The 23,237-nt window shown below is 42.1% G+C and overlaps 1 protein-coding gene across 1 annotated transcript in view; it reads left to right on the forward strand.

The window, feature by feature from the left end:
* LOC121867976 overlaps positions 1-23,237 on the forward strand; it is a 32,089-nt gene that overhangs the window by 6,230 nt on the left and 2,622 nt on the right. Inside the window, exons 2-20 of the mRNA XM_042368151.1 lie at positions 8,610-8,790; positions 9,381-9,476; positions 9,973-10,074; positions 10,519-10,617; positions 10,757-10,855; positions 11,118-11,216; positions 11,579-11,641; positions 12,603-12,674; positions 13,901-14,078; positions 14,307-14,532; positions 15,358-15,544; positions 16,253-16,448; positions 17,005-17,108; positions 19,218-19,441; positions 19,630-19,932; positions 20,140-20,261; positions 21,286-21,349; positions 21,594-22,470; positions 22,818-22,949. Coding sequence (XP_042224085.1) covers positions 8,619-8,790; positions 9,381-9,476; positions 9,973-10,074; positions 10,519-10,617; positions 10,757-10,855; positions 11,118-11,216; positions 11,579-11,641; positions 12,603-12,674; positions 13,901-14,078; positions 14,307-14,532; positions 15,358-15,544; positions 16,253-16,448; positions 17,005-17,108; positions 19,218-19,441; positions 19,630-19,932; positions 20,140-20,261; positions 21,286-21,349; positions 21,594-22,470; positions 22,818-22,939 — 3,405 coding nt within the window. The 5' untranslated portion in view covers positions 8,610-8,618 and the 3' untranslated portion in view covers positions 22,940-22,949. The remainder of the gene's footprint in view (positions 1-8,609; positions 8,791-9,380; positions 9,477-9,972; positions 10,075-10,518; positions 10,618-10,756; positions 10,856-11,117; positions 11,217-11,578; positions 11,642-12,602; positions 12,675-13,900; positions 14,079-14,306; positions 14,533-15,357; positions 15,545-16,252; positions 16,449-17,004; positions 17,109-19,217; positions 19,442-19,629; positions 19,933-20,139; positions 20,262-21,285; positions 21,350-21,593; positions 22,471-22,817; positions 22,950-23,237) is intronic.

Consider the following 23,237-nt stretch of genomic DNA (forward strand, 5'->3'; position numbering starts at 1 on the left):
CCGGTGTAACAGGGAGTGGCAGGTGTACCTGGGAGTGTCAGAGGGTGTGCCTTGGGTGTCTGAAGTGTGCCTGGCAGTGTCTGAGGTGTGCCTGGCAGTGTCAGAGGTGGACACCTGGGGTGTCAGCGGTGTGCCTGGGAGTGTCAGCAGTGTGCCTGGGAGTGTCAGAGGTGTGCCTGGGAGTGTCAGCAGTGTGCCTGGGAGTGTCAGAGGTGTGCCTGGGAGTGTCAGAGGTGTTCCTAGGGTGTCGAGGAGTACCTGGCAGCGTCAAGGCCCGAGTCAGAGGTGTACCTGGTAGGTGTCAGTGTGGTGTGCCTGGGAGTGTCAGAGTTGTGCTTGGGAGGTGATTGGTGTACCTGGGAGTGTCAGAGGTGTATCCGGAAGTGTCGAGGTGCCTGGGGTGTCAGAGGTGTGCCTGGAGTGTCAGGGGTGTGCCTGAGGGTGTCAGAGGTGTGACTGGGAGTGTTGGAGGGGTTGCAGGGGTGTCAGGGTGTGCCTGGAAGTGTCAGAGGTGTGCCTGGGAGTGTCAGGTGGTGCCAGGGTGTCAGGAGGTGTACCTGGGGTGTCTGGGGTGTGCCTGGGTGTCAGGAGGACCAGGGGGTGTAAGGGGTGTGCCTGGGGTGTCAGAGGTTGCACCAGGGGTGTCAGGGGTGAACCAGGGAGGTCTGGGGTGTGCCTGGGAGTAGCAGGTGTGCCTGGGAGTATCGGAGGTGTGCCTGGGGTGTCAGAGGTGTACCTGGTAGTATCATTGGGTGTCCTGGGAGTGTCAGATGTGTCTGGAAGTGTCAGGGGTGAACCAGGGAGTATCTCAGGTGTACCTGGGAGTATCGGAGGTGTACCTGGGAGTATCAGGAGGTGTGCCTGGGAGTGTCAGGGTGTACCTAGTAGTGTCATTGGTGTGCCTGGGAGTGTCAGAGGGTGTGCCTGGGGAGTGTCAGAGGTGTTCTGAGAGTGTCAGAGGTGTGCCTGGGGTGTCAGAGGTGTGCCTGGAAGTGTCAGGGGTGTACACGAGTGTCAGGGTGTGGCTGGGAGTGTTGGAGGTGTGACTGGGAGTGTCAGAGGGGTGTGTACCTGGGGTGTCAGAGGTGTGCCTGGGAGTGTCAGTAGTACCAGGGGTGTCAGAGGTGTGCCTGGGGTGTCTGGAGGTGTGCGGAAGTTGTCAGGGAGAACCAGGGGAGTGTAGAGGGTGTGCCTGGGAGTGTCAGGTGTAAGGGGTGTCAGAGGTGGCCAGGGGTGTCTGGAGGTGTACCTGGGAGTGTCGGAGGTGTGCCTGGGTGTATCGGAGGTGTGCCTGGGAGTGTCAGAGTGTGCCTGGTAGTATCATTGGTGTGCCTGGGATTGTCAGATGTGTGTCTGGAAGTGTCAGAGGTGAACCAGGGAGTGTCTGAGGTGTGCCTGGGGTATCAGGAGGTGTGCCTGGGAGTATCGGAGGGTGTACCTGGGAGTGTCAGAGGTGTACCTAGTAGTGTCATTGGTGTGCCTGGGGTGTCAGAGGTGTGCCTGGGGAGTGTCAGAGGTGTTCCTGAGGGTGTCAGAGGTGTGCCTGGGGTTGTCAGGGGTGTATGGAAGTGTCAGGGGGTGTGCTTGTAGGTGTCAGGCGTGTTTCTGGGGTGTCAGGGGTGTGGCTGGGGTGTCAGGGGTGTGCCTGGGTGTCATGGGTGTATCTGGCAGTGTCAGCGGGGTGTCAGTATAGGTAGTCGGTAATGCATTGCGACCTAAAAGCTTCTGCTTCATAAGTAATGAGAGAGGAGTGATGGACTCATACACGCACGAGAGGATGGTGTGCTTGCTCAATGGTTGATATTCTACCCATCTGGACAACTCCTCTTCCCCTATCCACTTTACCCATGTAACAATCTGAAAATCTAAAATTTGATGAAGGATCTCCGTTACCAAGTTACAGTCTGCATCTTGTATAGAAGATAAGCCTAATAACCGTACCATGACCACCACATATTGGTGGGTTTAAGTATTTAAGTATAGAATGTGTGTGTGTGTGCGCGCGTTCGTTTTAGGGAGGGGGTGGGTGGGGTCGCCCTCCCCCTAGATATCTTATCAGAGCTAATATTCCCCAACAACAGCTATACTGTATTTACCTGAATCTGGACGTGTATTATTTTTCAAGTAAAAACTTCTAAAGATGTTCAGATAAGATTACATGCATTTTGTTTATAAAACACCATACCAGGTGTTAGACGTGGATTATTATATACAGTAAATATATATCATGAATCTTCTACGTAAAGTTGCTAGTCGTGAAGGGTCGTCGCCTTATAGCTTTAGCTTACTCGTTGTGGTGTTCTCTCCGCTACTGGGCTGTTCGTTGCTCATTACTAATTATGTTTGAATTTGGTATTCAGTGTAATATTTAACAGGTTACTCTCATTATATTCACTCAGTTTATGTACAGTTGGTTATATCAAACTCTGAGGAACCGTGTTTCTTGGTATATTTCAGAATGTTAACAGTAGACACTATTGTACAAAGCTGTGTCACACTTGCACTTTTTCTGTCAACTTTCCCGGTTTCCGTCGTTTTTTCACGAATTTTAAATTTTTCTAACCCGTCTTGCTCAGACGAAGCTTATCGTTTCCGCCTGACTGGCTAGCGCCAATTTCTGTACTCGGCAATAAGGTTATTTATGCAAAATAAATATCGAACCGTGTAAAATAACTTAATTTAGTTTTAAAAGTACAGCATTCAGAATTAAATTGCTGAAGTGTAATTTTTATTGATGCTGATATTTGTAAACACATCTGATATGTTTGTTTACATTGAGCCTTGTGATGAACTTCTTCACTGCCTCTATTCCTGCGTGGACTCGCCTGTCTGAAGAATATATGATAGACAATATTAGATCTCATCGTTGCCTGTAGGACCCAAGGGACGATAAATGCCGTAAAACGAAATAAATTGACGAACGCGGATACTGGTGTCGTTTAGTTCTCTGTGCATGTGTGACAGGGCTCGGTTAGATTTTTTTTTTTTTAATTGATGCAGTAAAGTGACGGAAAAGGTGCTAGTGTGACTCCGCCTTAAGTGTACCTCAAGTGAAAGCCCCTCCGATTTTTCCTTAAATCCTACTCTCGCATCTTCCGCGTAAGCACCCTGCCACCTCATATGACCTATGGATGGTGTGATGTCTTGTGTCCCTTTCTGGATTATTGTATTGTTATAAATTAAGTCTGGCGTTACTTGAGTCTATAATCATTGCTACAGTAGAATTATTATATCATTACAGTCAAATATCTATCTGATCTCGAGTCAGTCATTGTGCTTTTAACAAGCTTGGTTGTGGTGTGGTGGCTTATCCGTCAATAAATTGGAAGATGTTTCGTTTGTTAGCCTTTACTGAAATGAAACGTTAAATCAGCCTTAAAAGCGGACTGGCGCTCTAAGAATACATGTTATATTAATTAGTTTTTCTTTAAGCGCTGTTGAGACCTGTGGCCTTGTGCTGTGTAAACTAGGAGAACGATTATTGAGGATAAAGATATAGTGAGCAGTTATGGTGGACCGTGTTGTTATTATCACTGCATTACAAGTGTGAACAACATATTTAATGCATTAATTTTCATGCCTCATCAACAACGATTTATTTATTAATTATGATAACTTTAACCTATAGATGCCAACTTAAACACGTCAAATCAGCATTGCCTTTTGTCTTTTAAATTTACTTTAGTAAACCTAAGTAAAAAATGCTCATCTTTCGACGTTGCATTTATGGTTTAAATTCTTTTCCTAACATATGGAATCATATTGACTAAACAAAAATAAAGTCACTTTATCTTACCATTTTGTGTAAGTGGGTTTCATAGGCCTGAAGACCAAGCCTACGGTTCAAATGGAGGCAGTGTGGCTAACACTGAACTTACTGCTTTTCGCTTCCTCAACCGTAAAGTTATGAACAGCAGCAGAGCCAACCACCATTTTTTATTTGAAAAGATGCCGTAAACAGGAAAGATGAAGTGAGATATTGGGGAGAAGGAAATGTAATGAAGAGTAAATCAGGTTTAGCTGATTGTAAGTGGAAGTGAATGGGGTCAATGTTGGTGCTCCAGCCACGAATATTGCAGTAATGAATTTTATTTATTTATTTTTAGGGCTGTTTCGTTTGTTTGGTATGGGGCCACCAAGTAGGTCAGTGGTGATACGTCGTGGACGTGAGTTCATTAGCAGAGCCCAGCGAGGAAAGCTCAACCAATGAGTTATGTGTACTACTACAGTATTTGTGGTTTTCATGTTTAGGATATTTTATATTGGTGGAATAATTGGAGATGTACGTACAAGGCGATTAAAAGAAGGAAGAAGGCTTACCCGATGACCTACAGTAGTGTAATTGAGACAAAAGTAAAATCCAGTAATTGAAACATGGAGGAGGAAAGAGGGGTCCAGGCACAGTTTCGTTTTTTGTCCCTCTAAACCTGAAATTCTACAGTAGATCTTCCGATGAGTAAATTAATTTGTTTCATTGAGAAAGATGTACAAGTCCTGGAGGAGATGTATGCCGGAGCTAGGATAACGGCATAACCTGCAGCAGTAACCGTGATAACTGGTATACAATGGGACTCGATGCCGTCGTGCGACCCCCGTGATCCTCCACAGTACAGAACAAAGGTGTGGAGCGATATCCGGTTTTGTTTTTATAAGTATAATGTTCAATGTATTGCTTCATTTATATACATCAGCTGTAAAATGTGATAAGACTGAGCGAGTGACTTTAGAAATGTCACCGTCACGATGAGGGATATGTAGGACACATCATTTTGTGGTGGAAGAATTATAATGAATGCGTTTCGTTAAATACGATGCGTTAGGTCACTTTTATTGAATGCGTTATTCTGTTTTATATTCATATATTTTAAGATAGTTTGGAATTTAATCGAATGATTTATACTTTGCGTTTTGTTATGATTATGCTGGACACGTTATTGTGCGTTACGTTACCCTTTGCACGGCGTCAGAAGCTCATTGAATACAAATCGATGGTTTACTCTTGACTAAGGTCGCGTTAAATTCTCTAGGATTTCATTGACTGCGTAAAGTTAGGATTGCAGTGAATACATTTAGCCAGGGTTTAACTGAATCCATTGGGCCAGAATTTTATGGGATGGCTAAGATTAAGAGTTTGGTAAGTACATGACGCTACAGAATAATATAATGCACCCTGGTAAGATTTAATAAGCTAGTGGCCGATTATTTTCCCGTATGCGTTAGGCTAGAATTTTATTTAATGCACTCGGCTAAAGATTCTCCTGAGCGACTTATTTTCTCAATCTCAAGACACTCGATGGTGAAATAAAATTTATTTCCCGGTTGGCCTCGCATATGAAGAAAGCAGGCAGTCATGGGTCAGGTCATGTCAGCTTCACCGTTAGTGTCGTGGATGACCCGAGTCCCCTGGGCGAGGCCTGACCCCGCTCACCTCACCTGAAGGACGTCACGGATTTCTCCAAACAGGATTTTTCCTCCGTGCCTGACAGGTGTTGTACAGTGCTTAGCTAGTCCACATGGTGTGCTTGTACAGTGCTTGGATAGTCCACATGTGTGCTTGTACAGTGCTTGGCTAGTTTGTACGCTTGGTTTAATTCTCGGCTGGTTTATACTTGGTCAGTCTGCATTGCAAGTGGTAGATATTGAATGCTGCATTGATGCAATGTTTTTAGCCTTAGATTATACAGTACTGTGCATTGTTCTGCTGTACAGGGGTCGTAATGTACTAATCGGTTACCCTGTACTGTACACAAGCGGGGGCGGATCCGGGAATATCAAAACGAGGGAGTCTAAGAAGTTGTGGGTGGGGGAAACATGGCGAGCACAGCGAGCCCACCCACCAATATCATGGGCATTTTGAGGCCATGTGCACTTGATACTAGGAGATATTCTGGGGTCATTAGTAATTACTTTTAATATTAAAAAACGCCTGAGTACAATGCTGCATGAAAGAAAAAGTTTAGAAATTTCAGATGAAAAGGGGGTTCGGACCCCCAGGACTCCCCCTGGATCCGCCACTGGTAAACTCTGTACTTGAGACATAGCGTATAGTGTACATGGCTCTCCTGAACACTTCTGTTTTCTCGGTAGGGTTGTCAAAATCCTTCGTCCGTTGTGTCATTATTGTCTCACAAAAATCGTAATTATACTTTATGGAGCGAGTTCATGGTTACACTAGGAATAACTAAATATACATGCAGAGATACCTGTACATAACTACAGTTGTGGAAATAATTAACTACAGGTGTGGAGATAACTAATTTCAGTTGTGGAAATGATTAACTACTGGTGTGAAAATAAATAACTCCAGAAGCGGAGATAACTAACTTCAGGTGTGGAGATGAGTGTAGGTGTGGAGATGAGTGCAGGTGTGGAGATGAGTGCAGGTATGGAGATGAGTACAGGTGTGGAGATGGGTACAGGTAAGGCGTGCCAGCGAGGTACCAACAGTGAAAGTTCCCGTTTATGGCACGCAACGTAAGAGTGGAGATAATGAAATTAAACATTTCAGGAAGCTTACCGCACAAATCTTCCTATACCAAAGTATTTTTTAACATACTTCTGCATCATACTCCGTTATATGATGAATTGTTTGTATTGAACTTTTCAGGGCGTTAAGATATGTGAATACTGAGTGTTTGTGTTTTTGTAGAGGGAACCGCCCCACACCCTCCCCTCCCTGCCAGGTGATTGAGTCAAGCTATGTAAGGAATGTTGATGTGGCCAAAGGTGACTCGCGGCTGGACAGAGAACGTCAGCCGTGCTTTGTATTGGTATGTTTTTATGTCGTCATCGTCTAGAAAACAACGACTAGGTCAGGTTTTTTTTTGGGGGGGTAGGGGGAGTAAATAAAAGCGACTTGATGCAGCTTATAGAGTTTAATGATTGCAAAAAGTCACTGTTTTACTTTATTTGGTATCAACACCAAACATAACAACATGCTTAGATCACAGCTTAGGGCAGTTTTAGTTAGGTATAGTTTGTTCGCGTCAATCTGCTTTAGATATGAATACAATATAGTTCAAAGGTTTAGTGGTTCTGTTTACAGCATTTTTTTCAACTGTACACACTGTATGAAAGCGAAAGTAGGTCCCATAAACCTGACAGTCCTCTGATGGCAGTGTGGGTACAGCACAATATTAACTATTTTTTTTAATTCACATGTAGGCAGCGTACCGAGCACCGCACTCAATCACAGCTGGGTGGACTGGGAGTGCTTCAGGTACGAACAAGCGACCTTTAGGATAGGAGAGGAGCGTTGTATATTATTTATTACCAGTTTCATTAAATAACTTAAATAACGAATAACAATACACAAATAAGGAAAAGTTAAATCATGCCTTGGATAACTATGACATAAAAAATTGGACCAGTTGGAGAGCGGCTGACGTTCTGTCTGTACCTGAATAACTTGTGTTGGCATTAGACTGATCCCTTGTTGATATAAATTAATAGCAGGGAATCACTTCAGAGTTAGTGTGGCCATACCGATGACACATGAATTAAATAGAAAATATAAGAAAGTAAACACTCTTCAGGTAATATTATTATTATCTAGGAAATGAATTAACAAGGAATTTGAGGCAGAGGTAAGGGTGGAGGGCCAACGGTCAGGGACGAGTGTCGCAACTGAAGGAAAAAATAAAATAAAAATAAACACCAAGACAAGACATGTTCCCTCTCAAGGACAACCTCACTCACCACATATTGATGACTAATGAACTGATAATTTGGGTTACGCACTTAAAGAACTTGTTTGTTAAAGTTTAGAAAATAATACATTATAACATCAATTGTCATAGCTTATAATTCCTGCATCATCAGCATCCTACAAAAAATTACCCGAATGATTCCCGCTCAAGGACAATACTTCGCTAAGGTATTATTTAAACAGGGTAATAACTTCCTCTTAGTATATAATTTACAATGATGACACTACATCGGAAACACACACACACACACACACACACACACATACATGGCTATACAGAATATCCACATTACTAAATAAATAGATCTCTCTCTCTCTCTCTCTCTCTCTCTCTCTCTCTCTCTCATCTGTGTTTCAGCGAACAATAGTGAATATTATTTTACTGAGGTGAATAAAGTTTATAATGTAGCGAGTAGCTGGATCAGTTAAAGGACCGCGTTGTCATATTTGTGATGAACCTTTTGTCTCAATAGTGTGTTACTTTATCTTTGAATATATCATTCGCTTCGTAATGTTTGTAGTTCTTTTAGCCCATTATAATATTTACAGTAGCATATTGGTAACGTTTTGGTACATAATGATACATATTTCGGTAAAGGTTACATATGTTATTTTCTCATGTAATAATTGATATAACTTGCTAGGTAATATATATTTTGTTTGGAAGAATTCAATACTATGTTTTTTTTAGTAAAGTTCAATATATGAGTTTTCAGGTAAAAATACGGGCTGAAAATAACACTGTGCAAAGGCTGTGAAATATACGATATAGCTTGTGTAGCAATCTTGTCCTCCCCTCTGTGGAGTAGCTTGCTAAAAGTCATCTGGTTAACGAGAAGTCATTTGGTAAACATAAATATCAAAGTCTAATGATTAAACTTTGGTAAATATTTTCTTGCAGGTACAGCTCATGTGGTGGCGCAGCAGCAGCTCAAGGTGGTGGTGGATGGCGAAGCTGCAACAAGCTAGCAGCCATTACACCCCATTAGGAGCACCGATCCCTCCCCGGTTACTGAATGTGAAGACGATGATGGCCATATTACTGTTGACGGTGTTGTTCATCTGCCCTCTGGTTGATGGAGGTGAGTACTGTTGGTGCCCCCCTCTCTCTCTCTCTCTATCTCTCTCTTTCTCTCTCTCACAAAACGAAATAAAGGAGTACTATTCGTAGAGGTTTACTGTTAATCACTTACACCGGCACTGTGACTGACTCGGTCTTGATGTTCACAAGACAAGACAAGCGCCAAATGAGCAGCTTGTGATACATATGTGTTTATTATACTATTATTCTTATTTCACAGGTGTTAAAACCTAAATTAATTACGTATTGTGTGTGTGTGTGTGTGTGTGTGTGTGTGTGTGTGCATGATGGTTTCCCCGCACTTGATCTCTTGTAGATAATAAAAGCAGTTTCAATATTGTATCCATGTGTTGTGTCTCTGTATCTTTCTCACTAACCCTCCCGTTCTCATTAATCTTCCCGTTGTCTCTCTCACTAACCCTCCCGTTCTCATTTTCCTTCTCGTTGTCTCTCACTAACCCTCCCTTTCTCATTAACCTTTCCGTTCTCTCTTACTAACCCTCCCGTTCTCATTATCCTTCCCGTTGTCTCTTTATCCTTCTCGTTATCTCACTTTCTCTGCCGTTATCTCACTCCCTCTGTCTTCCCCAGCCCTGAATCTGGTGGACGCGGTCAAGCTGAAGTCACTGAAGAGAGCCGCGAGGCTGCTACGTCATGGTGCCAATGTTAGCGCCACCGACAGTATAGGTGAGGCCTGCTAGGTAAGACTAGTTTGGTGAGGAAAGCTTAGGTGGAGCTAGTTAGGTGAGGCAAGTCTAAGGGAGGCAGGAACAGTTCAGGTCAGTGTAGGTGAGGCAGGAACAGTTCAGGTCAGTGTAAGTGAAGCAGGAACAGTTCAGGTCAGTCCAGGTGAAACAGGAACAGTTCAGATCAGTCTAAGTGAGGCAGTAACAGTTCAGGTCAGTCTAGGTGAAGCAGGAACAGTTCAGATCAGTCTAGGTGAGACAGGAACAGTTCAGGTCAGTCTAGGTGAAGCATTTGTGTTGATGAGTGACAGGGGTGAACGTAACACCCTAGTATATGTTCGTAATTCCTCTCATCTTGCCAAACATCAGTGACAAACAAGTTTTCTCCTGTCCCACATGACGTTTGACACAGTAAGCTTGTTTATCGATGGTGTATGACAAGGTAAGTTTATTATATGACCGAGTAAAGATGAAGTTAACACAGTGGTGATCAACAGGGTGGACGGCACTGCACAACGCAGCAAACATGGGACAAGAGGAGATGGTGAGGCTACTGGTAGACTATCACGCTCCACTCGAGACTCCAGACCCGAGTCATGGTAGGTAGATTCCTCTTTGTTATGGTACTACTCTCCGAATACCATTAATAATCGAGCTTCACTTATTTTCTTTGTGTTTATAATGGTGCTTATATCTGAATCCTGTTATTTATCATGCTGTAACGGTTTCCTTGTGTTGTTTATTATGACACTGCTGCATACTTGTCGGATTCACATTTTACACTAGTTTTTATCAGACTAGTTTTAATCATTTGAACTTCATCGAGGGCCTTGAATCTGCGTTTGATAATAATAATAACAATAACAACAATGCTACTACGACTATTAATAATAATTTAATATTGATACTAATACTAATACTACTACTAATAATAATAGCAATATTAATAGTAATAATGATAATACTGATGATAGTACAGTACTACTACTACTAATAATAATAATAACTTGAACACCGTAACTCATGCAGGTGTTCCTCCTCAGGTAAGACAGCGCTTCACATGGCGGCTTACAGCGGGCAGGAGGAGGCAGTCCGGGCACTTCTCGAAGCTGGCGCCTCCGTCAACGTCACCGACATACAAGGTCAGCAAGAGGCTATAATATTTAATCAAAGTGCCAGGCCAAAGTGCCAGATTCGTGACATATTAATAGCATTACCCCACCGATAGTACTAACACCTTACAGATAGTAGTGTTCTGATATCCTTCCGCTACTCCCACAGGTCAGACGCCGCTACACCTGGCCGCCTGGCAGGGCCACTTGGAGGTAATGTTGACGCTAATTGACTATGGTGCTGATATTGACGTCCAGGACAAACGAGGTGAGTTAACATGCACACACTATGTACAGTAAAAAAAAAAAAAAATATATATATATATATATATATATATATATATATATATATATATATATATATATATATATATATATATATATATATATATATATATATATATATATATATATATATATATATATATATATATATACATATATGTATATATATTATATATATATATATATATATATATATATATTATAGGTTTTATTATATGTTGACAATTAAATTGTTGTTATCTTAGGCAGCACCCCCGTGTTCCTCGCCACCATAAGGAAGTTTGACCAGGAGGTGAAGGAGCTATTAATATATTGTCCAGACCTGAGGCTGCCTGATAATAGAGGTGAGCACTATGTTCTATCCAGTCTGGCCAGATTATACTATTATTATTATTATTATTATTATTATTATTATTATTATTATTATTATTATTAGTAGTAGTAGTAGTAGTAGTAGTAGTAGCAGTAGTAGTAGTAGTAGTAGTAGTAGTAGTAGTAGTAGTAGTAGTGTTATTGCAATCATTAACACCATTAATTTTGGTTTTCATTATTATAATATCCTAGACCAAATATCACTCATTGATTTCAGGTAATTGATAATAACACTGTCAAGTAGACTGTTATGTGGAATGCTACGGACACTATCATTACTCTGTATAATGAAGATATAAAATTCTTGACCGGTATGTGTTAATTCTTTATACAGGGAGGACTGCGGTACAATATGCCCGGGATACCAACCTCACCACCATCCTCGACATCTACAAAAGTGAGTACCTCCAGGCGTTGTATGTTGTTCATACTCTAAGGCGTGTTCTGTGTTGGTCGTACTCTAAGTTGTGTTGTGTGTTGGTCTAGTACTCTAAGGCGTGTTGTGTGTTGGTCGTGCTCTAAGTTGTGTTGTGTGTTGGTCGTGCTCTAAGGCGTGGTGTGAGTTGGTCGTGCTCTAAGGCGTGGTGTGAGTTGGTCGTGCTCTAAGGCGTGGTGTGGTTGGTCGGCGTGGTGTGAGTTGGTCGTGCTCAGGCGTGGTGTGAGTTGGTCGTGGGCGTGGTGTGAGTTGGTCGTGGTCGTGCTAAGGCGTGCTGTGTGGTGAGTTGGTCGTGCTCTACGTGCTCTAAGGCGTGGTGTGGTTGGTCGTGCTCTAAGGCGTGGTGTGAGTTGGTCGTGCTCTAAGGCGTGGTGTGAGCTGGTCGTGCTCTAAGGCGTGGTGTGAGTTGGTCGTGCTCTAGGCGTGGTGTGAGTTGGTCGTGCTCTACGTGCGTGGTGGTGTGAGTTGGTCGTGCTCTAAGGTGTGCGTGCTCTATGGCGTGGTGTGAGTTGGTCGTGCTCTAAGGCGTGGTGTGAGTTGGTCGTGCTCTAAGGTGTGGTGTGAGTTGGTCGTGCTCTAAGGTGTGGTGTGAGTTGGTCGTGCTCTAAGGTGTGGTGTGAGTTGGTCGTGCTCTAGGTGTGGTGTGAGTTGGTCGTGCTCTAAGGCGTGGTGTGAGTTGGTCGTGCTCTAAGGTGTGGTGTGAGTTGGTCGTGCTCGAAGGTGTGGTGTGAGTTGGTCGTGCTCTAAGGCGTGGTGTGAGTTGGTCGTGCTCTAAGGTGTGTTGTACAGTGGGAGTGTCTATAGGTATTGTTTATTTTTACATATTTCATAATCAATGCAACGTAACAAAACAAAACGTAATCTAACATACTCTAGCCTGACTGTAACCTAAGTATAAGGCCAGTACTGTTGTTTTTTACAGGTCATGCCAGTAAGCCATGTAGCCGCAATAGATTCCAACACCTGGCCAAGAAGGTGCACGCTACTGAGAAAGGTGAGGGTCTCATCATTAAGGAAAGTGTTAGTGAACTTAAGCTTTTTGACAAGAGATGGTTATCGTATTGTCCTCCTTAGACTGAATTTATGGATGCCTCAGATTGTCATTCTCATCCAATTAAAATGTCTTAATCATGTTAAGATACTGTAATTATTTGTTTTTGCATTATAAATACAATTTGATTAATAATATCTTTAAGGGATAAAGTATGTAGTAATGGTATGAACTCATCTAGTTGAGCTATTGGTGACCATGTAAGAAAAAACTTTGGTTTTACAATCATGTTCTAGGGCCTGAAGCTCTTAGTTCAGGTTATGAAACTTTTAGGACTGATCTGCCCTGGGAGTTGTGGTATGCTGTCATCTTAATGATGATAGCAGATAGTATTGCAGTGGCAGTGGAGAAATTTACTTAATGGAAGGATGGAATATAGTCAAGAACACGAGAGTGATTGTGGCGAAAACAAAAATATTGATTAGTGGCGTGGGTGGAAAATGGCCATATGCTGTCTGCAAGAAAGGTGTTGACACCAACTCAGTAATTAATGTGCAATAAGTGTGGAAGGTGGGTACACAAGAGGTGCAATGGTGTAAATGGCAGACTGCAGAATGTTGCTAACGTTAAGTGTGCACAGGAAATCATGCGGTCATAACAAAGCTGGGAAAACTTAACATTGGTGATATATCCCTGGACTATTTTGATGAGTTATACTACCTGAGTCACTGAATGACATGCTCAGTGCAGGGGATAGTGCTGAGGTGAGGTTAGTTGCAAGAGTCAGAAATGGCTTAAGGAAGTTAATGGAGTTGTTGCCGTTTTTGACGGCAAGAGGACCTTCCCTTCAGGTGAAAGATGTATGCAACTGGTGTGAGGAGTATGATGTTGTATGGTAGAGGAAGAATGCTAGAGGGTGCCCACCCCCAAAAATTATAGGTTAAAATATGGTCATAACTCTGGTAAATATGGATAGAAAGCTATGATAATCAACATTGACTTTAATATTCATAGCATGAAGTTGTAAGGCGACATTTATTTCAATCTACGAAGTTTTGCTCAATTTATTAGACAAAAATATCTTTGTAAAATCATTGTGCCACCATTGAAATTGTCAGTGCATATGCTATTGAATGATTAAGTCACATATCTCAGTAGTTTAAATAATTTCATAATGAGTCTAACTGTGATAGGCTTGATATTAATTCTTTGTTTTGGTAATTAACCAGGTAAAACATGTCCACGGGGTGAGAGGCGGTACTTGGATCAAGGGCCAGCATACAGCTGGTGGCTGAGGGAGACACAGGCCGGGGACACGTTGGTCATCCCATGCCCGAGTGGTACCAATGGCACTGCCACTTGGACATGCAGCCAAGATGGTTCCTGGGAGAGAACACCCGTACTCAAGTAAATAACGCCACCCCAACCATTTAGTATTTATAATATGACTAAGTATAACCAAATAAAATAAAAAAATATGAATATCTAGATGATAGGTCATCTGTTTAATGTAAAACTACAGTAATCACCAAGAAGGATTAAATTGTCTTATGCTTTCACTCTTTCATTGTGCCACTAAGCCTCTCTAAACCCCGACTACTGTATCCCATCCTAATTTAACCTAATCCTCCACAGCCAGTGTCATGCGGTAATCTTTGGGGGTTGGGAGGAGGCTATGGAGGAGGGGAAGAACTTTACAGCAGCAGAGATCTTAAACAGCATGTCCCGTAGCCTGCACAACATTTCCCTGGCCCCTGGAGACCTCCTCACCCTGGCCCATATCTTGAAGCGCCTCAGTGACAAGCACAAGAAGGACCTGGAACGCTCACACACCCTAAAGGAGGCCCTCAACTTGGCTAAGGTATAATTGGGTGTGACTAATGAGCAGGGCCGGATTCAGGAGTGGGCAAAGTGGACAGCTGCCCAGGGGCCTCCACAATCTGGGGGCTTCCACATATTACAATATTTTATTTATTTGTTTATTCATTTGGATTATTTTTATTTTCATTCTTTAAAATTCATGTTTATCTATTCCACCACGTCTCCAGTCATGTCTCACTTTTGTGTGTGTGTGTGTGTGTGTTGGGAATTTGTACACTATCAATAAATATACAGTTAATTAAAATTTTCTCAATGTTCTAATTTCCTCAATTTTAACTGCATATGTCTTCAAAATTCTCCAAAAAAGTGTTCAAATTTCAAAATTTTCCCGGGGGCTTACAGCGCCCCCGGAACTCCCAGATGTTTAGGCTCGCTTCACTCGCCACCCCACCCTCTTGGGTAATTATAAAGAGGGGGGCCTCCACAAAGAGGCTGCCCATGGGCCTCCACAGGTCTAAATCCGGCACTGCTAATGAGTGATATGATATAATTTTCATCTATCTGTCTTTTTTTTATGTATGCCTCTGCCTGTATCTGTTTGTGTATTTCTATATATGTTTCCATCTGTCTGTCTGTTCATGACACTTGAAGACCAACTCTCACGAACGCTATATTAAGCTGTTATGAGGAACTTTTGTCTCACGGAGATTTTATAATTTTATATTGATACCTTTATTTGTATTAGATTCAGTTTTCTTCACTTGGCCAAGCACTCACACTTTATGTATACAGTATTGTCCACACACACACACACACACACACACATCCTGCTAACACCTGCCCTTGAACAGATGTATGGTTACAGGTGTATATGGACGGGATGATGGTAGCAGCAAACAGCATGTTAACTTGGCCGGAGATATGGTGGGGCCTCCCCATGGAAGAGCGCGCCTCTACCTCAACACACTTACAGGCTTCCCTCACTTCTGCTGCTGTCATCCTCGCCCACCGTCATAAGGTCCCCATCAGGAAATTTACGAAGAACAAATTAGGTAGGTTACCTATGCGTGTTGAGCATCACTCTCAAACTTGACAAGTTCCCTGTAATTACTGTACAAGTAAATAGGCTGCTGTTCGACGTTGAACCTCTATTGTTAAGATGTGTTTACATCGTTCGATGGGAGTTTGATTTTTCAGACTTAATATTTACATTATTGTAAACCTTTTAAGTAAAAAATGTACAAGCTTTTGTGTTTACTGTGATGATTTCAGTGACTATATGTGCTAACAAATACTTTGGTGTTACCATACTGTAAATAAGACGGTGATATGATGATGTGGTTGCCTTCACAAAAGAACTTGGTGCATCCTTCCTCCTCCACAACCCCCAGCACATGGCCCCATCCCTGCCTCCTTACGTCACACCACCTCGTCACCACTACCTCCATCCAACTTTTATCAGATTGAAGGCAATGTCATTATATTTGGAAATCAGAATGTATTCTATAGTCATACAGGAAGTATCAGCATTCTCAGATAGAGGATACATAATTTCTTCACACTGTTATCTGATCACTATAAAGAGGTTGCTTCTGCCCATTCACCTCAATATATTACGACGTCACCAAACACATTGCTGGCAATTCTCACAAAACTTGCCAACTACTATACCAGGTGTAAGTGTAGGTGACTTTACATAATTATATTGTAGAGGTAAAGATGTGGTGTATATAGTACTAAGGTGTATTTGTGAATTACAGATGTGCAGGTGATCCAGCAGCCACCGGCGTACTTCTCACATGTGGAAGAGAGGAGGTATACACATCCTCACTACAACCTCACCTCCCTCACCCTCCCTTACAGATTCTACAGAGGCTACGTAAGACGCCTCACCTCTGTTAAGGTGGTCTTTCTATCCTACACTGACCTACACTGCACCTCCGGCACCCTCCCATGGTAAGTGTACGTTTGCTCCAACCAAAACTGAACTCCAACACCCTCCTCTGATGAATTAAGTTCTGCATTTACCTTGATACTATATTAATGAGAGGAAGTTAAATGCTCCCTGGTAAGTTATTCCAGTCTCTTCCTACTCAGGGTAAGGATATATTTTTTCCTTTCATATTTTTTCAACCAATAACTTACAATTGCAAAGGTCAAGGGAGTTGGATATCATATCACCACCAGGAACGATTTCAGAGTTTATGAACTTCTGAGATACAAAAATCACAGTGGCAATACTGGCATGCTTCATGGCGCCACAGAAATATTGTGGCCACTCAGTAATACAATATAAGATTTTTAAAGCAACACGTGTTACCGATTTCCTCTTGGTTTATTATAACACTACCAAGAGAGGGCGAGAGAGAGAGAGACTAGGTAAGTTGCTTTTCTTGTTTATTTTTGCACATGGACGTTGTTCTAATATCAATATATATATATATATATATATATATATACCTTTCGTTTCTCGTCTTGTCCTCGGCCTTTGACCTACCACCTGTTGTTACAGTGACCAGGATAATGTCCAGGCGGAGCGTGACTTTCCGGCCAAGGATCAGGTCAACAGTGCCATAATTGGTGCCAGCGTGGGAGACACTGGGACATGGGTTGCAGGTATGGCAAATTAGGGTCTTGACATTTCACTGTTGCCATCTCTGTATCCTGATATATTTCACTATTGCCATATCAATCTCATGGTATATTTCACTGTTGCCATCTTTATATCCTGGTATATTTCACTGTTGTCATATCAGCTTTCTGGTATATTTAAATGCTGCCACCTTTGTATCATGCTATATTCACTGGTGCCATTATTGTTTCTTAGTATATCTCACTGTTGCTATTTCAGTCTCCTGGTATATTTCACTGTTGCCATCTTTCTCTTGGTATATTTCACTGTAGCCATCTTCCATGATATACTGTATTTCATTGTTGTCATTACAGTCTCCTGGTGTATTTCATTGTTCTTATCTCGATCTCCTGATATGTGTCACTGTTGCCATCTCAGTCTCCTGGTATACTATACTGTATCACTGTTAGCATCTCTGCCTCCTTGTAAATTTCACTGTTGCCAGCTCGGTGTCCTTATGTGTTGTTGTTGCCTTTTTTTTTTGGAGGGGGGGTACTATATTTAATTGTCTCACTGTTCGGTATATTTCACTCAAATTATTTACCTTTATATGCATTTTTCTCTAGCCTTGACAAAACAGGTGACGGTGTTGTATAACCTCCATTAAAAATAGGTACTACAGGTGCCACAGATATGTATCCTCCCTTAAACTAGGTAGGACAGGTGTATATTCTCTTTTGAAAGTGAAAGTAGGTTCTCATAGGGACACTGTGAATAGTGTGAATACAACACACTGTATACCAATCTTTCGGTACATTAGAAAGCAGTGTGACTGGTACTGCACTCGACCACCTCCACTCCCCCAACTGTAAAGTTAGGTAATCATTTACATCTTGGTAGAATGGTGCCCTGGGTGCGAACCAGTGACATATAGGACAGGAGGTGAGAGCTGTATTCTCTTGGCCACCACACTCCATGTATTCTTCATTAAACTAGGCGAAAGAAATACTTCAGGTGTATCCTCCCCTAAACTCAGAAAAACAGGCACATGGCATTACAGGCAAAATAATTAAATGGATTAACAACTGGCTCAAAGACAGGCCACAAAAGGTGGTCATAAACAGTTTGCAATCAGACTGGAAAAAGAGTTCTTAGTGGAGTACTACAAGGATCTATCCATGGGCCAACCCTGTTTGTGATCTACGTAAACTACATTGATGAAAATTTATCGAGCCACATTATCAAGTTTGTGAATGACACGAAGACATTTAGGAAGGTAATAAATCAAGACGATGTCGGAACCATGCAAAAAGATTTCATGAGCTGTTCAAATGGACTCGAGACTGACAAATGAGCTTTGATATTACAAAACATAAGACTGCCCCTAGGATACAACAACCCTAATCAAAACTATCCAGTTTGATAACACTTTCCTCGATACTGTTGATGAGGAAGAAGATTTAGGCGTGTGATAGATCAGTCACTGAAGGTAGCGCGCGCAACAAGTGGGGGCAGCAGAGAAAAAGAAAAGGCGTACCTTCGAATACAAAGATATTAAAAAAAGGTTCCTTCAACTTCATAAATCTCACTTATGTTCCAGTCTGGATTATTGTATACATACATGGATAAGCTAGCATCCTTGGTAAAGGTGCAACCTAGAATGACTAAGATGATTCCGGAACTACGTCATCTCGATTATCTGAGTAGACTGAGGGCCTTAGGACTAACAACTCCTCTGACAAGACGCAATCGGTTAGATCTCATAGAGACATTCAAAATATTGAAAGGGATGGAAAACATAATCCAGGGCCAAGTTATCATGCAGAACGAATATAAGGAAATACTTCTTCTCACAGGGGGGTGGTAAATCTATGGAATAGTCTACCAGCTTAAGCTGTAGAATCGAGGGCTTCAAAATAGCCCTAGACGAGACTATTAAGAAGAATGGAGGGATCCTACACAAGCCACTGGCCTCCTTCCCTCGGTATGGTCACCTCAAGCGGGTGGCCATTAGGCATGTAAGGTAGGAGTTTCCCATAATGTATGTAACGCAGGTAGTATGTTTCCGTAAACCAATTAGAATATATTATGTCATGGGTCCTTCCCTACCCCTAGACAAAATATTTGTACTACAGATGTTTCCTCGCCCACAGCACTGGGGGAGGTGGTGGAAGTTCAGCTGGAGCACGTGTACAGCGGTGAGAAGTTTGAACTGGGGGAACCGACGTGTGTATGGTGGGATACACACACCAGCATGTGGGCGAAGGACGGGTGTCACGTGGCTCACACCCACCCCACCTACACCATGTGTCACTGTGACCACCTCACCAATCTCGCTGTCATCATGGATGTTAACGGCATTCTAGATACTACCGATGTGAGTATCGGGTATTAAGGTAGCATTGTTAGTATCAAGATCAAGATGTCAGAAGTAGTATCAATGTATCAGTGATATCAGGATAAAAATGACTCCTGAACAATGTCATTATAATGTCAGGCGATATCAACACTATCAGACACCACATTGTTGACCATCTTGACCAATTATATAATTTACTCCGGCAGGTACTGTACTATGTGATGCGTTGTGTGACAATCATAGGGTGTGTGGTGTCGGTGGTGAGTCTGTCTCTGTGTGTGGTGTGCTTCTTGTCGTTCAAGGCGGTGCGAGGGAGGGCAAGCAGCGTGGTGCACGCCAACCTTTGTCTCTGTCTGCTGGGGTCTGAGCTCCTTGTGCTGGGTGGACTAGATGCCACCCATCGACCCCTCGTTTGCACCATCGTCGCTGCCCTCCTTCAATACCTTTTCCTCGCCACCTTCACCTGGAGTGCCATCGAGGCCTTTCACATGTACCTCAGCTTTGTCAAGGTGAGGTTATTCCCTACATTGACTACTACTGTACTACTGCATATGTATCACAGCTTTCCCACGGCAAGTCAGTCTATTCCAAAGGCAATAAGAGAATTTTAAAGCCCTTATTAATGTTTTCATATTGCTGAAGCAAATTCCAGGATCAACTTTGTTGCAATAAGTTTTTAGTTCATGCTATCCAGTATATAAATTTTTGTTTAACAGATGTGGAAGACGGGGAGCATCCAGGTGAAGTACTACCTGTGTGTGGGCTACCTGGTGCCTTTAGTGTATGTATCCATTACCTTCGCCCTCACACACGTCATCGGCTACGACACAAAGCGGGAGTAAGTCATCAACTACACTCTCTTCATCTTTTGTTAAAAAATCAAAGGTGTATCTTTCATATAATTTTAAAATAATGTCATTTTATGAAGTAATAACGTAGAAAAGGTGAACAAAATTGCTAAATGGCTCCGCTAATGTTTCAGCTCATCGGTCATGATCACACAACAGTACAATTCATTAAAACAGCACCGGGTTAGAGGTTTCAGCAACAGGCCAAAAGTTTTCGAATCGAGAACCAAGACATAAATGTCCGAACGACCATCTATATCAATAATATACCAATCAAAATGCATGTCACTCTCACAAAATCCATCAACAGATTGCTTGCCCCTTCCCAGCATGTCATTCTTGCATAGTCCATCATGTCTACCCCACTTCAACCATCAAGTCACATTTATGCTCACACCAACTGCTACATCCTCTTCCTTCCGACTTCCATGATTTATTATCGGTATGTGTTAAGTTCTGCCAGGGCTGGAAAAGCTTGACATGGGTATATTTCTCTGGATTGTGCTGACGAATTCTACAACCTGGTTGACATGATCTGAAATGGAATTGCAAAAGTCAGAAGTGGCTGGAAGCAACCGGTACGAGAAGTGTGTTTTCTGGTAATGAAACGTGGGCAGTTAAATAGAATGACATATAAAAGGCTTGGACAAGCTGATATGTGAGTGGCAACATAGATGTATAATGTGACGTTGAGAGATAGGAAACCCTGTTCAGAGCTAAGAGGGCGCCCTGGCTGGGTATTGAGAGTATTGGTGAAGTTTTGATTACAGGTAGGCTGAGGTGATTCGATCATATTAAGAAGACTAATTGAATCAAGAGGTGCATGAGATTGAATGTGGATGAGAAGAGAGTAGGGATAGGCCAAGCATAACATGGGGAGAGGTTATGAGAAATACCTGATGAGAGAGGCTGCAAGAGTCCATACAGCTTAGAGAGCTGCCATCAGATAATCACAGCTAATCCAAACAAGTATGGAAAATGGCTGTAAATCATTAATGATGATGATTGTTGCAGGTGTTGGCTGGCGCCTCGTGGACTGATCTGGACCTTCGCTGCCCCGATCACGGTCATTCTCCTAGTGAGTGATGACGACCCTTTTTTTTAGCTTAGTTCACCCATTCAAGAGTACATCTGTTAATTCTGTTATATTGTTTTTAGTGTAAATTGATAGGTTTTGAGGACTTGACTGGTAACTTCAGTATATAAACCCATCAGTGTGTGAATCTAAACAAATTATGTTTTTCATATTATGATAATATGTAAATATAATTTAATAGGATAATTATATGCAGTAACTCAACCTTATTAATGTATCCAACAAGGTGAATCTGTCAGTCTTCGTGATGACCATAAGGGTCGTCTGGTTTGAGAAGACCCCCAAAAACCCTAGTCGGTGTGAGAAGAAACCTGGAGATGCTAAATGGCATAACAGACGACCGGAGGACAGTGAGAGAGGTGAAAGGGGACCCGGTGAAACCAAATGGCATGATAATCGATCTGGAATTATTAAGTGGCCCGATAATCGGTTTCTAGACATTAGAGGGTTGGAAAAGCGATCTGTAGACAATAAACGGATTGATAATCTATCTGAAGATACAAAAGGGTTGGATAATCAATCTGGAGATATTAAGTTGCCCAATGATCAACCTGAGGATAGTAAAGGGCTGGATAATCAACCTGATAACAATCATCCTGAAGACACTGTGACTAAAGGGTTAGATAATCAACCTGAAGACACTAAAGGGTTGGACAATCAATCTGGAAGCATTAAATGGCCTAAAAATCAACCTGAAGACACTAAAGGGATAGAAAATCGTTCTATAGGCATTAAAGGGCTCGATAATCGGCCTGAAGACACGAAAAGGCTAGAAAATCGATGTATAGGCATTAAAGGACTCGGCAATCGACCTGGAGACACTAAAGGGCGGGAAAATCGATCTAGAGATATAAAGTGGCGTGACAGTAAACCTGAAGAATCACAGTGTTCGGAAATTCGACCTGGAGACTCTGAGGGGTCTGAGAAGCGATCTGAGTCTAGTAAGGGGCCTAGAAAGCGACCTGGACAGAGCAAGTATAGTGATGGTCCACCTGGAGATACCACGAGCAGGGCTGAGCTGGGCAAGAAGTTCTGCAGCTCGTTCATGGTCCTACTCCTCCTGTGCTTCACGTGGCTCACTGGGTTCCTCTACTTCTCAAAAGGTAATGTTGTACAAATCACAAGATTTCAAATTATCTTGAATATCTTTTTCGTTTACAGTACATTGACAAGCCAAACCCAGTCAGGACTGATAACCAATATTTACCACTTTCATTGCTAAAGACTGATAAAATTTAACACCCTTTTACCTTAGCCGTATTCTCTTAAAGTGGTTATCTCGAGAATGAAACCACAAATATTTTATCCCCTATGTCAAACACTTCCATAGTGGTTGTGATCTTGAAAATATAGCCTGTAATGTATTTTGCACTTCCTAGGTACAGGACTCAATTAACGGGCACAATCTTGAGAACAAAGTCAATATTGCGTTCCCTTCCTCTGTTGGCAGGTACTCACGTGGTGGCTGTTATCTTCACGCTGCTTAACTCCTTGCAGGGGGTTGGCATGCTCCTCTTACACATCGTTATGAATGAACACATCATGAACGAAGTGAAAAGTGTTCTCAAATAAAAATACAAAAGTAAGTAACGATATCATTAACGTAATGTTTATTGTAATGATAGTTCAGAAATTAGAGGTGACTCTTTAGTCCCCCTGAATAAAAGTTTAGGGAGATACAGCATTGATGTTTGTCAGTCTGTCCGTACGTGATAAAGTCGGTTCTCACTTGACAGTTTCCACACATTTAGCGGTTTTTAGTAATGTTTGTTGTAGTGAAGGTACAAAAACAAGTACTGTAGCTATAATTTTAAATGATATATGGATGTTTTTTGTAAATCTGTTAAGGTTGGAAATATTAAAGTGAACT

The sequence above is a fragment of the Homarus americanus genome, unplaced genomic scaffold, assembly GCF_018991925.1.
Source record: "Homarus americanus isolate GMGI-L3 unplaced genomic scaffold, GMGI_Hamer_2.0 scaffold37032, whole genome shotgun sequence".
NCBI lineage: Eukaryota > Metazoa > Arthropoda > Malacostraca > Decapoda > Nephropidae > Homarus > Homarus americanus.